The 16,270-nt window shown below is 39.0% G+C and overlaps 1 protein-coding gene across 1 annotated transcript in view; it reads right to left on the bottom strand.

The window, feature by feature from the left end:
- Nucleotides 1–380: 380 nt before the first annotated feature.
- PRTFDC1 (phosphoribosyl transferase domain containing 1) overlaps nucleotides 381–16,270 on the bottom strand; it is a 49,564-nt gene continuing 33,674 nt past the window's right edge. The window contains exons 5-9 of the mRNA XM_074833963.1: nucleotides 6,329–6,346; nucleotides 4,792–4,874; nucleotides 4,329–4,375; nucleotides 2,275–2,351; nucleotides 381–1,660 (exon numbers count right to left, since the gene is read on the bottom strand). Coding sequence (XP_074690064.1) covers nucleotides 1,613–1,660; nucleotides 2,275–2,351; nucleotides 4,329–4,375; nucleotides 4,792–4,874; nucleotides 6,329–6,346 — 273 coding nt within the window. The 3' untranslated portion in view covers nucleotides 381–1,612. The remainder of the gene's footprint in view (nucleotides 1,661–2,274; nucleotides 2,352–4,328; nucleotides 4,376–4,791; nucleotides 4,875–6,328; nucleotides 6,347–16,270) is intronic.

The following is a 16,270-nucleotide window of genomic DNA, read 5'->3' as shown; positions in this document are numbered from 1 at the left end:
TTCACCAGCTTCTTCCAGGGGCTGTACAGGTGTGCTTTCTCCTCTGTAACAGAAGAAAGTTATTCTATGAGGGAAAGCTTTTCAACAGAACTCTTGTATTTAACCTGTATTTTTAATACAGGTAATTTTTAATACAGGTTAAAAGAGTAAAGAAGAGAGGGCTAAAGCACTTCTCTAGCAACCACAATAATTCTTTGATCTTACTTCTTCATGCCATTAACATAATGGATTTTATCCAAATAACAATAGCTTGTGAGCCGCAGGATATATACATAAGGTATGTTTAGATTACCAACTAAATGCGTTATTTTTGAAAAGCTTCTACAGGATGCATGAAATATGCTGAAGCAGGAAAATAAACAAGTGTGCAATGTAACAAGTATTCTTACTGTTTCTTTATTAAAGGAACCTGAAACTAATAACAATCTAGCTCTTACAGTTCAGAGCAAAGATATTGATATACAGCTACTTACTTTGCATCGGCTTCCCTCGGGAAGTACAGAAGTAAATTTTTCACAATACAGCATGTAAATTAACAAAATTCTTCAAACACAATGTATAAGGGAAGGAAGGAATCTCTCGAGTCTACAGTATTCATAGGTTAACTTGTTTTCTATGTTTTCCTACCTTTTTTTTTTTTCTTTTTTTAATCATCTTCTCCAACATTGCTAGATCTGTATTCTTAAAGGTGGCAGATGGTTACAAAAAGTCTCAACTTAGACATGCTACAAAAATCAAATAGTAACTGAATAATTGTCTGACTAGCATTGAACTTTTGTTCTTAATGAGGTTTAATTAAGAATATACGCACAGGAGAATACTATGTTAGTTTTTTTACATGTTTGTGTCCTATAGAAGTAAAAGGATACAATGCAGAAATTGAAACCTGCCTGGCATTGTTTTCTCTTGATTAAAATTCAGCACATTAAATGGGTTAGATCTATGGCTACATGACATACCAAACCCATGATATCTTCCAATTTCAGATCACCAGTGTCTTGCAAAGGTTCATTTTATACCAGCAGTCCCGTTCAGTGCATTCCGAGGGTTAAAACTTCTGAAGAGGCAGTAACGAACTGCTAGAAGTGTACTATCATACAACATACAGCTTCAGCTGAAACTTTTGAATTGTGGCATTAAATCAAAATAATGCTTTCAATTTGGCAGCAGCATATCTGACCAAGACTAAGGGGATGCTGAAGTCAATAAAATTCTGTAAAATAATCTCCATGCGCAGAAAGGCACTTTTGAATGATCTTATGCAACACAGTGAAGTACATGAATTGCAATGGGTAGAATGATGGACTGAGCGAAGAACAGATGCATTCACAATGAGACTTGAGGCAGACAAATTATTAGTCAAAAGGCATCTTATGCAGTAATTTTAATACTTAAAAAAGGTAATAACTTAAAAAGCCCTCTACTTCACATTTTAGATAAGAGCTCTCACTTCTGTAAATATTAATCAGTATCTCTAGAGTAAACCCCTTAGTATAATGAGTTGAAAGAAACCCAAGTCAGCTGAACCGCTCTTCTGACAGATGCTTGAGGGAGTGTAGTCAAATTTCTGCTTCACTGATCTTACAAATCTTCAGGTGAGGATGTTACTGCTTCAGACTCTGTATTTTGCTTTGCCATGATCATTGATAACACATATGTGCTGAAAAAATATAACACTGATTGCAACAGCATAGTTGATTACATTATTATTAGTGAATTGTTCAGAAATACTTTTGCTTGACCAATCTAGTGATTTTGTGATTACCCCTTCCCTTCCAGTGACCTGGAATTTAATTCTGGTTTCACTTTATAGCTACAGCAAGTTTTTTCATTTGCAGTTCCCCGCTTTGAGGTCCACCCCTGGCAGTAGCACAGGAAGCAAAGGCAAGGCTTGAACCTTTTTTCCATCGTTATCTCACTGAGAAAAGGGGCAGGCAACATAGTAAAAGTCCAAACCTGTCTGAACTGTACTGCTGTCTCTGCATATACTGGGAATGGTGGACCTGTGAAGTCCTAGGTTCACAGAAGATGGAAGTGTAGCAGAGGTATAACTTCTGCTCTTAGGGGGAAGAGATGGGAAGGAACAGTTCACTGTGCTGAGCAGTGACTCCTTTGGATTATTTGTGGTTTTTGCAGGGAGTTCTACACTCACTGAAAGGATCCCAACCATGACATTAAGGTCCCAGGGAGGAGGCAAATTATGGGGTATTTAAGACACCCTGGAAAAGTAAAACAGTGATTTTTTTAAACTATTTTTTTTTTTAAGAAACTTACGTTTAGATCTCTGAAGTGCTCGTTGTAGTCTAAGGCATAACCTACCACAAATAAATCTGGAATTTCAAATCCGTAATCTGTATTAAGACAAATAACAAACACCATCAATAGAAGATCAGTGGCAATTATATAGCCCTTAAATTCATATGTTCATTCTCTGACAAGCAAACTATAGGTTATGTTACTTTTGACTCCGAGACATCAAGGTCAGTGGTAGCCCTATACCCAGTTCCCACTCACAGACTATTTGTGACAGGCATGTGAATAGTCAGTGGAGAGTAGGAGAGTTGTGTACGATTATCACTGGCACAACAGACACACTGTGGAAGAAAGCCAAAATCAGAGCTGAAAAATTCTGCCTACGTTAGGAATCTCCACTGGTATACATGTGTGATGACAACTGTCCAGTATCATGCTAAAGATGAAAAAAATGTACAGTTTTAATTCAGAAGTAACTTTCCGAGCTTTATATATTTTCTTCTGAGAATAGCAAAAACTATTTTGCATATTATGCTACCAAAACATGTCAAATGCTTCTTAAATTAAAGCCCCAGCCTTATGAAGACTCATGCACATGCTTAACAAAGTAAATGCATGCAGTGTAGCTGAATCATACAACTCACACACTTGAAGCTAAGCATAGGCATGTATCTTTTTGAATGTGAAGGTCTGTGCAGTATCAGACTATATAAAACAAGTTAGACTCTCTCCAAATTGTTCACTAAGTAACTAGAGAAAAACACAACCTTATGGACACAAAAATAGGTCAGCATAAAAAAATTTACAGGTATTCAACTAAGGAATGTATTCAACTGTTAAAAATTGTGGGTAATAGGTACTTTGGAATCATAAATTTGAGTGAGGAAATGACACAGCACTGTCAGTGATTTACAAGAGAGATCTCTGATGTTTTATAGAAGTCATCACAGTATGAATAAACAAGGATAAAACCTGTTTCATTTTACAAGTTATTACATAAAAATTTTAAGCTACCCTTCATGAAGTAACTTTATTGTATTTTTTATATGTTTAACATTAGTGAATCCAGTTAAATATATACTTTAATTTACTGGATTAAATTCTAAATGTTAAAAATACCACTGTATAAAAAGCTGTACAACAAAATGTTTGGGTTACAGTTCAGACTACTGGGCTAAAATCACAGGGCCATGCCCAACACTGAGTAACTTTTGTTTCATAAAGTTTCCCTCTCTCCCACATCCCAAATCAAGACCCTTCATGCTGTCTCCTGGTACTCACCTGCCTACTCTCCTTCTACCCTCCTCCCCAGCTCAGCTGACCAGAGCCTTCTTCAGTAGCAAACACTGGTCAATCTCTTCTAGAGAGATCTATTTTTTTTAGTATTTAACCACATACCTGTTATTATACCATTTATTCTAATAAATCTAAAGTAACAATAGCTTGGCATAGCTCCATTTGCAGGTTCATCATAGTACATGTACCAATAATTCAGAGAGAAGTGGTACTGGTGTGATAAAACAGCAGGAGGAAGTTTTAAAAGCCCAATTTATCTTCTGCTTTTTGAGGGGTGGGATTTAATGATAATATCATTGTTCACCCTTTAAACAATAATACTTTTCAAAAAATAATAGAAAATGTTATTGTTATAAAAATGTAAAACTTGTGAATAACTAGGACACAATAAAACACCTTTCATGTTCAGCTGGAATCCTGCAGCCCCTCCAAACAGATGCAATGAGGAAGGAAAAGAAAGAAAGAGACTTTTTCCTCTATATAATTTGTCAGAGACAGAAGACAAAACACTCACATTTCAAAGATAAAATTAAACCCTTTCATAGCTTCCTTATAAATTTAGTACTCTGCAGAAAACATCAGACTGTAAGGAGGCAGGGCTTTCCAAACCATAATTGTACAAATCTTTCCATTGCATTCCATAGTCCCATTGACAACTGGTATTTTACACTGGTATTTTACAATGCTTCTAGCAGTCCACAGAATGATATCAAAGGCAAGTGGTAGAATAGTGGTAACTTCTCGTACTGTCATGTACAGATTTTCACACAACCACTTACAATCTGGTCTGTACCCATCAGGCCGAGATGTTCTTTTCACCAACAAACTGTAATTAAAAACAAAATAAAACTCATGTAAATATAGATATTTACCTGAATAGCATGCATAAAAACTATTTCCTTTATCAAAAAAACTTTCAAGCCATGTGAATCACTGTTCTCATTCTGCTTCTCCTCCCAACAACGTCCTGATGGCAGGGAAGAGATGGGTGTGTTCCCCTTCCAAGTCCATCAGTGCCAGTCTTGAAATGGCTGCAGGGTCATTGCCACTGCAGAACAATACAAAAGCGTTTCCTCTCCTTTCCTCTACCCTCCTCTTACTGACTCAGGCAGCTCTTCTGTAGAACTCCCCATGCGCTATTGCAGCTGCAAATTAAAGCAGGATCTCGGAATGGGAAACTCCACTGGAAAATATGTTGGGCTAGACTAATTAATGACTAAGTTTTGTGATCGTTTTACTCACCTTGCCACTTTAATCATTTTTGGCTTGTATTTTTCTATATTATTAAGCAGAACCTTCATAGTCCTTCCAGTTCCAACAATATCCTTACAAAACATGAAAAACAGAGTAAGTAAAAAACACTGGAAAGCTGAAAAGAGTAAATATGGACAATGACTGAGCAGTTCCACCTTCTTATTTTGTGGAAATGATGTATTTTTCCCAGTGTATTGTGAGCCACATCCAAAAAAGGTTATAACTGAGCTCACATTCTTTGAAACAAGTACTTTCTACTCATAAAATAATCAGTTAAAGGACTGTCCACTTCCTCTTCAAAATAGCTATGTTTCTAGTACTTGGGATGTAACACGGGACTGGAGATGACTTTACTGGGCACTGCAAGGATGCAGGGATCAAACTTTTCATGTTATGCTCAAGTCTACAGTATGTCAACATCTCCCCATGTCAGGGCTAAATCTGCTCTATCTGTTGTTTTATTAGTCCAGTACAAATGAGTATTCTCCAGAGCTGCTGTACCCAACCTGATCTGAATGAGATCCATAGATGTCTGGCTACAAAACTGACCATGAAACGGAGAGCAGCTGTTGATCCTGAACTCTGTGGGTGTGGATTTTTCATTAGCAACACCTTGTCTCTGCTCCCCAGCTATCTAATAGCTTTAACAAAATTTGCTGAAGATGTTTTTCATTCCTGTTACAGCAGTTAGCATCAGCAAATACAAAGCTCCTAGCAGCTATTCAGGTAACCAGCCATCTCTGTGGCTGATGACTTTTTTTCCCTCCTTTGCTAAAAAAAGACATTCCAACATTTATACATTTCCTTCATTACACTGTCCAGCTTACTTCCCACGCAAGCAGACTGGGCCTGAAATGCCAGTCAGATCCTGATGTGCTCTCTAACCATCCCAGCTGCTTTTCCAACATTTTAAAAGAGAATCACCTGCATTAATGAAGAGAGAATTTGCAGCACCAGTGAGGTGACACATTCTTTTTCTCTACAACTGAACACTGTTGATTTACATCAGCAACGTATCTGTGGTGAGTCTTCCTCCTTGGGGGACACTGCAGGATGCAAAGCTCACGAGCAGAAGTCATGGGGACTTAAGAGAATGACTGACATTCTCAGCCAGCATGTGAACAACGCTGAAGTTGTAAAGTGTGTGCAGGGCTATGCTACTATTTCGAAGTCATGCAAACTGAGAAGTGCAGGGCATCACTGCAGTTGATTTATTGTCCTCCAAGAACAGAACAACTTGCAGAACAGGAGCTGATGAAACCATAGAAAGAACAAATGATGCAGAAACAAAGACTCCTGCGTATCACAAGGCAGACTACCAATTAGAGCGGCAGCAATGTAGTTTGATCCGTCACGCAACTGCAAACAGACTGAGAGGTCATTAAGCAAATCAACCCCTCTCCCTCTTCACCACCTCCCAGCTAAAGAAGTATAAACACAGACAGGTTTTAGCAACTGAACACACAATCACAACTTGACTATGTGACTTTATCTAAGCACAATATGACATAAGCACCCAACTTACCTCCACAATGAGAACATTCTGAAAGAAACAAACAAGAAGAAATACAATTACACAATATTCACAAGCTAAAAGAAACAAATGTTTGAAAAAGTGAAATGAAGATAAGAGAGATCCATATGCATAGGTACAACATGGTAGGACACAAGGAGTTACCTGTTTCATTTTTGTGCCCTGAAAAAGAGCTAGCTATAAGAGCAAGCCCTGCAGTCAGGGGCTATGACTTTATTCAGTTCTGTCTAGATTACTCTTTGTGCAAGAATGGATGTAGCTTTGGAAAATAAAATTAGATGGAAGAAGTCCAAATGGGATGAGCTTCACTTCATTCCAGTGTGTCTAGCCGTGTACTACAGCGAACCCTATAGTTCACCAAAATACTATTTTCAATATTGATATGAGACTACAGCAATAATATTCTTAGTCTGAAATAAATGCTCCTCTTCCCTTCCCCTACCCCTCAAAACCCTCACAGTAAAGGATTACAGGTCAAGTTGTGCCACCCATTCTCATACTGTGAAGCACTCTCTCTTCAAATACTGCTGCTGAAATCAGTAGTTATTACTTGAAGAGAAGGGGAGTGGTCCAGTCAAGAGCAGTGATGTCAAGCCTTATGACAGCACGATCACACAGGCTGATCTTTTTTCTGAAATGATTCATCACTGTTCCAGGAATTACAGTATCTAATGTGACTTCTGTTCTTCTTTTAGAAGCAATAAGAAGTAACGTCCTTATTAGAAGAAATAAAAATCCATTTATTAGTGGCCATTATCATATGCATGTTCAAAAGGATGGACTCTTACAATCTTGCATTAAGATCTACTTTTTGAAGTGAAACCAGCAATAGCAAGAGGAAAGTTATTTCACAAATACCTGTATCTATCTATCCATCTATGCATGCATCTTACATGCATGTGCACATTGTATGTCTGGCAAAACCTTGAGACAGATAGTTTCATATCCATGCAGTATTCACCAGACTAGCTTACATTCCACTTCCTTTCCATCAGGCTTGTTGGTTTTGCTACATACATAATGTGGCGACTGTCTAACTTCCTTTTCCATCACAGAATCCCAAGGTTCAGAGTTCCAAGAAATTCAAACACCATGAATAAGGACTGTGTAAGGGAGTGTGCTCATAAACAACACACCTTTGACAGTTTCATTAACTGATATGTAAATATTTTGTTTAATCTTCAAAACAGAAATGATTAATATAGATTATTCATATTTATGCTCGTACTGCAGCTCCTCCTAACAATCACAGTACTTGGTAGGGAGACATAGCATGCTTCATGCATCAACCACTGCAGAAACATGTTACCACACACTGTATTATATCTGGATGCTTCTGAAATAGCAAAACACTTGGTAAAGGTGTGGAGGGAACTCACGGCAGTAGTTCACCAGATGTCAGCAATGGAGATATCACTCAAGAAAGCCACTAATTTAGACTGAGCTCCAGTGGAATGTGTATTAATCTTGGAGGGTGGCTCCTTTTTGGTGTTTTCATAACAGGTTTCACTGGTGGTTATCCTGCTTGGCACTCCTGACTTTCAACCTCTCAGCTGCTGACACAAACAACTCTGGATCTGAAAGACCTAGTCCTGCAGAGGTAAAAAGTCAAAGGCCTCTTAACAACAAAAGTCCAAAGATGCCCTGCCTCTAGAAGTTTCTTCTTTCAAGAAAGAATGGAAGTATGTCAGACCTCTAGATAGAAGAGACCAAAACTGTATTCAGGAGAAGCTTATGACAGGTGTGCAGGGACACATTTTCTTGAAGGAAGCTATCTGGATTCAAAAAGGGTTTGGCTCTCATCTGGCTTCGTGGATGAAGTCATAACTAGGAAAAACACTTCCAAAGACTAGCCCAGGACACCTGGGTCTGAGGCATAAGCAAATCACTTGATTCAGTCAGTGGACACCTGAAGATTATGTGCAGGAGTAATGGTTTAACCATCCCCCAGGGAATTTGCACAGCTGGTGATATATGCAAATATTTATGTGTGTATATACATACACACACATATATATGATATAGGGAGAAAGCAGAAGAGCTGACAGGGAAAGAACCTCACCAGAACTAGACAGAAATGAACTCCTTTAGTACCAGCAAACAGTCCAGGATGACTGTGAGTGGAACCTGGTAAGAGAGGCTGACCTGACATCAGCCTGACATCCTGACCCATTCTGCCAGTTTCGTGCATCTCTTGCTGTTCTTCATGCAGTTGACAAGAACTTTCCTCCGAAAGGAAAAGCACAGATCTTCTAGTGACAAGACCAGCTATGGCAGGAGATGGGACATACCAAAACTGACATGGCAGAGGGCTGCAAAGTCCTGCATTAGCAGACTGAGTCAAGGTGCAGCAAAGGCTGGGTGCTCCCTGAGTGAAGGGTAGCCATGAGCTGAGTGCAGCAACACAGCTGCCAGTGCAGGGTCCTCACCAGCCAGGGCCCAGCCCCACAGTGCCCCAGCGAGGCCAGCAGGCAGACCTGAGACTTGTTCAACCAAGAGTGCATATCATCAGGTGAGTTCACGGTGACAAGGCAGATCTGAGGTCAAGCTGGGATGTCAATCCACAGATTGGGATCAGGGCCAGTGAGAGTAACCATGATCAAACACAGGCAGGCCCATGGTGATGAGACAGGTCTGAGGTTAAACTGGGAAGTCAGTCTGTGAGTTAGGGTCTGGATCAATATCTGTAGTAATGTACAGGCATGGCTGTAGCTGAGCTGAAGATCAGTACCCACACAGCACAGCTCAGGCATGGACTAAAAGCCCAGGGTTGAGGCTCCTGTGCCCACAGGTGCGGAGAGAGGCCCCAAGTGACACAGGTCACAGCCATTAAGGCCTATTAGTGCACACAGGGCCAGGACAGACTGAGAGAAAAGCATAGTCCTGGGACATTTCATTGATAGACAAATGTTTCTTTGCTACCACAGCTGCTTCAGCTATCCTATCATGAGCAGCAACAGGGATTCTCTTGCTTACTCACAAGTGGAAATCATAAAATTAAGACAGAATGAGGAGACAGCAGCGTCCCTGGCCATGGAATCAGGATTAAACAAACAGGGAGGAGCAGACCTTACTAATTAACTTGTGAGAAAAAAATCATACACATTAACAGAAAATGGGGCTGAGGAGATCATGAAAGGTCACCAAGACTATTCGGTTGGCTCAAAGAATCAACTTAAAACTATCTCTCACAGATACCTGATTTACCTGTTCTTGAACATGATGAGGACTTCAGAACTTCCCCAGGCAATGTGTCTCAGTGCCTCATTATCTAAGAGCAAAAATACAGTTAGAAAACTTCTGTTGCTATTTGACCTGAACTTGTTTTGCAATGGACATAGACAAAGATTTATTTTCTTCTGAACTTCTTCTATATTTGAAGACAGATGTATTCCTCAGTTTCCTCTTCTTCAGATTAAACAACCCTTATTTATTCAATATTTTCTCATGTTATATTTTCTAGCTTTCTGATCATTCTTCTGTTCTCCTCTGGAACCTGTCTGGTTGGTCAGAATCCTTCTCCATTCATGGAGCCCCAAATCAGAGACAAGCTTTTTCCAGTGTCAAGAAGAATAAAAGAACCACTTTGTAGGCTTTACAAATAATCCTCCTTTCTATATATTCCAGTACAACAGTTATATCTTTTATAAAGACATGTTGTTGCCTCATGTGCAACTTGTGATCCACCTATCGTCTCCAGTTCAGAACTGTTGCTTAGTCAGTCCTTCCTCACTTGTGTTTATGCGAAAGATTACTTCTATATAAACACAGAAGTTAGTATTCATCTTTATTGTCATTACATGTCATTTTTTGAACTAAATTCTTAAAAGAATTTCTTAAGATCATAATACTATATTGTAGTATTTTTTCCAGGTAGTATCACTAGCATTAAATGCTAATTCCATCTTTTAAATCATGAATTAAATATTGTAAAGTCCCTGGAGAACATGCTTTAATGCATCCAGTCTGACAGTGAAGCATAATTAACTGTTCTTGAGAACAGCTTTCCAACCAGTTATATATCCGTCTAATAGAAATTTAATCTTGTCTACGTTTCCTTATCACAAATGACTCATATGAAGGAAAGAAGATTAGCATGGATCCAGACATGCCTGAAGGGTTTGTCTGGCCACAAGAATGATAGTCACCTGTGCATGACTTCAGCTGAAGTGTAAGATCTCATATTTATTGACTAACTTGTGAAGGAAGGATATTGGTGGACCCTGAAATTGTCTGACCAGCATTCTGTTATTCTTTCCTCTTCTCCTCAGAGTCAACGAGTCCAACAGATGCAAATGATACGCACTGGGACATTTGGGCCTTTGAAAGTCCCTTTAATCAGGCAGCTGTCTAGGTCAGGAAACACAGATTCTCTTTTGTATTATGCACATTCTCGTGATTTCCAAAACATTGATCAGGATTTTCTGTGCTATGGAGAAATCCTGTATATAAGGACTTTGTAGTGGAAAAGCCACTATAAGATATTTAGATATGAAAACATTCTGTATATATTAATCAGCAGGCATTCTGATCATTGAGAGTGATACATTAATCCCTGTTTTGATTAGGCAGGGTTACTCTTGACTAAAGTCATCATACTTAACTTTGCTCATGACTGAAGGTATTCAAAATGGTTTGCCATCCTCTGGTACCAGAAACCATCTCTGGCAAAATGACATGATGTGCTGGGAAACCGACTGTATTGCTGCCTATCCCCTACCTTTCTCCTGTTCAAGCAGGCTACTGATAGAAGGGTTCCAGAAAAGGGATGGCGTAGCAGAGTAGAACAAACTGCCAAGAAATGTTTTGATATACAGTATCCAAGAGTAGATAGTGGTGATGTGTATCTAAAACTTGTTGAAATAGATTAGCTTATCCTTGAGCAGATGGATAGAAGAAGATAAAAGATGAATGCAATGGATACAACAAATTGGTACATTATCAGTAATGTCACCATCACCCTAAATGCACAGCTGGCTACATCCAGCATATCTTGTGAAAGGTCACAGCTAGGTTAAAGACCTTATTCAGCTTCACCATGAAATCCACCCATGAGCTGGTGGGCAGGAGACTGGTAAAAGTCATCAGCTTGTGGTGCTACAGCAGTAGCTGACAGCTGGACAAATGATAGGAAGCTAAAGGGTGCTGAAGAAAAGATCTTTTTTCAAGTATATGTGTTTGAAGCTCCTGTACCACATAGATTAAGACTGTTTTGTCCTTTCAGATATATCTGAGGCAAATGCAGAGAATGAAGCCACAAGAAAAGTAACCCAGCCTTCTGGCATGCATTTGATATTTTCTGTCTATTTTTGGAGCTTGGAGAACAGGAAATAGGAATATTTACTGACATGTTGACTAGACCTAAGATGGCTTAATTTCAGAGTACAGCCATCTTCACCGATACAATCTGTGAAGTATGTCCAGAAATCTGATAATGGTGCTAATATTATCTTACAGTGAGACACAGAGAACAGTCAGTTTTTTAAAATATGTCCCGGAAAGATTTCTTATATAGTCCAAATAAAGAAGGGGCATGGCTCAACTCTCCGAGACTATTGAGTTGTTCCAAGAGAATCAGCAGCTTTCATTGCTGATGGATCAGAGGGATGGTTGGGAGCTGATAGATATGCATGACTGTGATTCATCCTGTGTTTACAGCTGTTTCTACCATGTAGCTGGCAGGAAGTAGACTGGTGCAATACAGATTCATAGAATATCTCAAGTTGGAAGGGACTTATAAGGATCATTGAGTCCAACTCCCCGCTCCTCACAGGACTACCTAAAACTAAACCATATGACTAAGAGCATCGTCCAGACACTCCTTGAACTCTGACAGGCTTGGGGCCATGACCACTTCCTTGGGGAGCCTGTTCGAGTGACCAGCCACCCTCTCAGTGAAGAACATTTTCCTAATGTCTGATCTGAACTTCCCCTGATGCAGCTTCATTCCATCTTCTCGTGTCCTATCACTGGTCACCAGAGAGAGGAGATCAGCACCTCCCCCTCCACTGCCCGCCTTGAGGAAGTTGTGCACTGGGATGAGGTCACCCTCAGCCTTCTCTTCTCCAAGCTGAACAAACAAAGTGACCTCAGCCACTCCTCGTAAGTCTTGCCCTCAAGACCTTTCACCATCTGGGTTGCCCTTCTCTGGACACACTCTAATAGTCTGATGTTCTTCTCACACTGAGGTGCCCAAAACTGCACACAGTATGCACCAGTGCAGTGTAGAGTGGGACAATCACCTCCTTCAACCAGCCAGCTATGATGGGCTTGATGCACACCAGGGCACGGTTGGCCATTTTGGCTGCCAGGGCACACCGTTGACTCATATTCAACTTGCCATCAACCCAAACCCCCAGATCTCTTTCCACGGGCCTGCTCTCCAGCCTCTCGTCCCCGTTTGTACGTATAACCAGGATTAACCCGTTCCTGGTGGAGAATCCAGCAACTGCTCTTGTTAATTTTCATACCGTTGGTGATTGCCCAGCTCTCTAGCCTATCCAGATCTCTCTGTAAGGCTTCTCCACTCTCAAAGGAGTCCACAGCTCCTCCTGGTTTAGTGTCATTGGCAAACTTACTTAACGTGCATTCAATTCCTGTGTTCAAGTCATTTATAAAAACATTAAAGAGCACTGGCCCTAAAATTGTACTCTAACTGTGTTTTAAAATGCAAAGGGGTGCTGTGAAGTTTAAAATTCCCATTTTGAGTGATCAGGGTGCACACAATTTTTGATTCTGCACATGGACATTTGCACTGAGCAGAAATAATATTTGGGGTGTGAACTGGATCTACACAAAAATAAAATTTCTGCTCTTATATCCTTTTTTAGACAGTAGTAGATATGGTTCAGAGCAGCATGTCTTGGGACATCTGGAAAAAGCAGGAGGGTTTTTACAATAGTAGTACTATGTAAAATGAAAAAGAAATAATTTCTAATCCCTGCATTCCATGTGAATTTGTCTCATGTTAAAAAGCCACATTTCCACTTTTATAATAAATTTCAATGTATCTGTGAATTTTAAAATTTTTAATAATGGACTGGAAATCTGCAAAAATTGAAAATCTGTAGTTTGCTGCTTTACAAACCCACATGACCTTATACATGGCAAGAAAGTAGGTTATTATAATACATGTAAGAAAAATCCTGACTGGTAATAAACTGAAAAATACTCCGGCCCTGAGTCAAAACATTTCTATTGTTCACCTTCCTACAGGTCAGTAATAAATGGAACAATGTCAGTTAACAAGACCAAGCAGAGTAATGAGATCACGTATGCCTCCTGCCTGACAGTAGTAAGTGCTATGGAAACTATTTTTCACCTTCCTGGAGAAGAATAACAATTTTTTCTAGATTCTGATTTTATGTTCCATTCAGAAGACTGATTTCAAAGGAAAAACTGCTATGAAATATCAGTGCTTTGAAATTAGCACTGAATAAGAGTTTGAGGAAAAGGCTGTCTTGGGATTCACATAAAATGTAAAATTTTAACAATGTAAAATGCTAAGTTGCATATTTAGAAAGAGGGAGTATTTCCTGGGAAGCAGAAACTCTACTTAAGTAATCAAATAAGCAACCATACTTAATGCAATACTACAGCTAAGAGGACAAACACAGCCCTTGCATATATAGCAAGAAAAACAGGTAGGTACATGAAGAGGGTATTTTCTCCTTAAATGTTTCAGCATAAAATCAGTAGGATAAAAGCCATTTAAAAAAACCCAGAAAGAACTTAAGACTGAGAAAATAATGATTTGAGACCTGGAAAAAACACCTTACAGTGAGTGAAGTAAGGTTTGTAGCAGGAAGTAATAGCTTTTATTTAACAGCCCAGTTCCCAGTGGGAGAACATTTTTCACAAAAGAACTTTGACCTTTCAGTCCACAACCTCAAAGAGACCACAAAATACCTTCAAAAGCTGAGCCTGGGAACAAAAATCCAGAACTGCAGTATAGACTAGAAATACGGACTCAATAAAATACTGGCTTTACGGCACATTATAATCTTCAACTGCAGCTGACCTCCAACTCATTTATCAGTGTTCCACAGCTGATAATTTGCTCTCTTATTTTAGCTCAGAGGAATTCTTAACATTTTTATCTGCCCCTTTGGTCACAGGGTAGGTGATCATGTAGGGCAATTACTTTTTTCTCCCAAATTGTCTGATAACCACATTAGATTAAAATTAAGAGTTTCTCCCAATCTGGATTTAGCTTGAAGTTTGCCAATTCTGTTCAGACCAAGAGAAGGATCTGCATTGCTTGAAATTTTGTTTTTTCCAACTATATCAATTGCCTAGCATTAATTTCCTGTTATTAATTCTATGTTCTAGCCTTGTCTCATTTACATCCTATGCCAGTACTTTACAGCAGGCTTCCACTGTATTAGTTTATCCAAAAGAAGCTTAAATAATGACTGGATGATAGGCAAATATGCAACCATGTGGCAAGATAAATTTGATAAATGGCAAGCTGCTCAATCTAGTAGGCAAAGGTATTATAAAAAGCAACAATGAAAGGCAAAAAGTTATCCAAATTCAGAAGAGAAAATCAGGTTCACCATTTTAGCAGTGATGATGGTTGACTGTTGGCAATAGATGCCTGAAGTATGGAGGCTTCTGCATCAAGCCTTTAAATCAAAATAGTTGGTAACTCAAAAGAGAAACTGTAGGCCCAGCAAAGAAATTATCATTTGGGACCCTTCAATCTAATTACCCAGAAGTTTGGACAAAAATATAACCGTGCTTTTGGACCTTAAAATATAGGAATCTCTAAGCAAAGCTCTGTTTGTGATCAGGCCAAGTAACCATACTGGGGAAAAAAAAAAAAAAAAATGAACCTTAGTGTGGCAAAATTTGCAGAAATTTTTAAGGAAGCAATTCAAAAAGGCAGATTTACCTAAGTCTTGTAAACTCACTGAAGGTAAACAGGTAGCAAGCTTAAAAGAAAGAACTTTTTCAGATGCTACTTAAATATGAAACTCCTTGCTATAGAATCTTGTGGGACTAGAGGTGTAACTGCAGCTACAAAGAGATGACACAGACATTGGTAACAATTCTAGCACTGGGTGTATTCAAAATGATAGTCCAGATGTAATCTGGATTTTGGAAGTCTCTGTTCTTGCTGTCTTTCATATATCCTTTCCCTAATAAAATTCCAGTTGTCTGCTGCTGAAGACATGATACAAGCCTAGACAGACATTTCATCCTACTTCATATGGTGGTAATGGTGGTCTTACAAGTGGAGAAAATACATGGAAATTGGGAATGATGGAAATACTTTTATCTTCGAGTCCCCATCAGTGTCCTGAGTTCCCTCCTCTCTCCTTCTTGGATAGAACTATTCTTAAATTATTTGGGGATACATGTAACATATAGTTAGTTATACCAGCTTATAAAGTATGCATGAATACACAGTTGCTGGAAAAGGTGAGTTCTTTTATACATCCAGTTCCACAGATGAAGGCATATTTGTAAAAAATACAAAAGACTAAAAAAAAAAAAGATTCAGCCCCTTTTTACCTATCTCTATTTCTTTTTTTGGGGGGGAGGTGGAAGGCTACAAAACAGTGCATTTTCATTCCCTTTAGTTCAATTTCCATTCAGAAGTTTGCATTTTCAGTTACATTATTTCTAAAGACACCTTCTTTTCATGTGTACTCCATATCATCAGAAATACATAAATTGATAATGTGATTCTTCAAACAATTCTTAACGGATTATCAGCTTAGTCACCATACCTGCAGTACTTGCTTTCTTAGCATTGTATTTGGCGAACCTCAGGTACCACCAATTAAACAAGACATTTTATGACAACTTAAGTAAAGCTTGAAGAAGCAGTGCCATAGGGCTGCAGAATCATCAGCAAACAAAAGGTTAAACAATAATGCATCAAGTTTCAGTGAAGAGGTCCAAAGGAAGCTACAAGGACTGCTA

The sequence above is a fragment of the Strix aluco genome, chromosome 1, assembly GCF_031877795.1.
Source record: "Strix aluco isolate bStrAlu1 chromosome 1, bStrAlu1.hap1, whole genome shotgun sequence".
NCBI classification, from domain to species: domain Eukaryota; kingdom Metazoa; phylum Chordata; class Aves; order Strigiformes; family Strigidae; genus Strix; species Strix aluco.
This window is presented reverse-complemented; position numbering and strand designations above follow the sequence as displayed.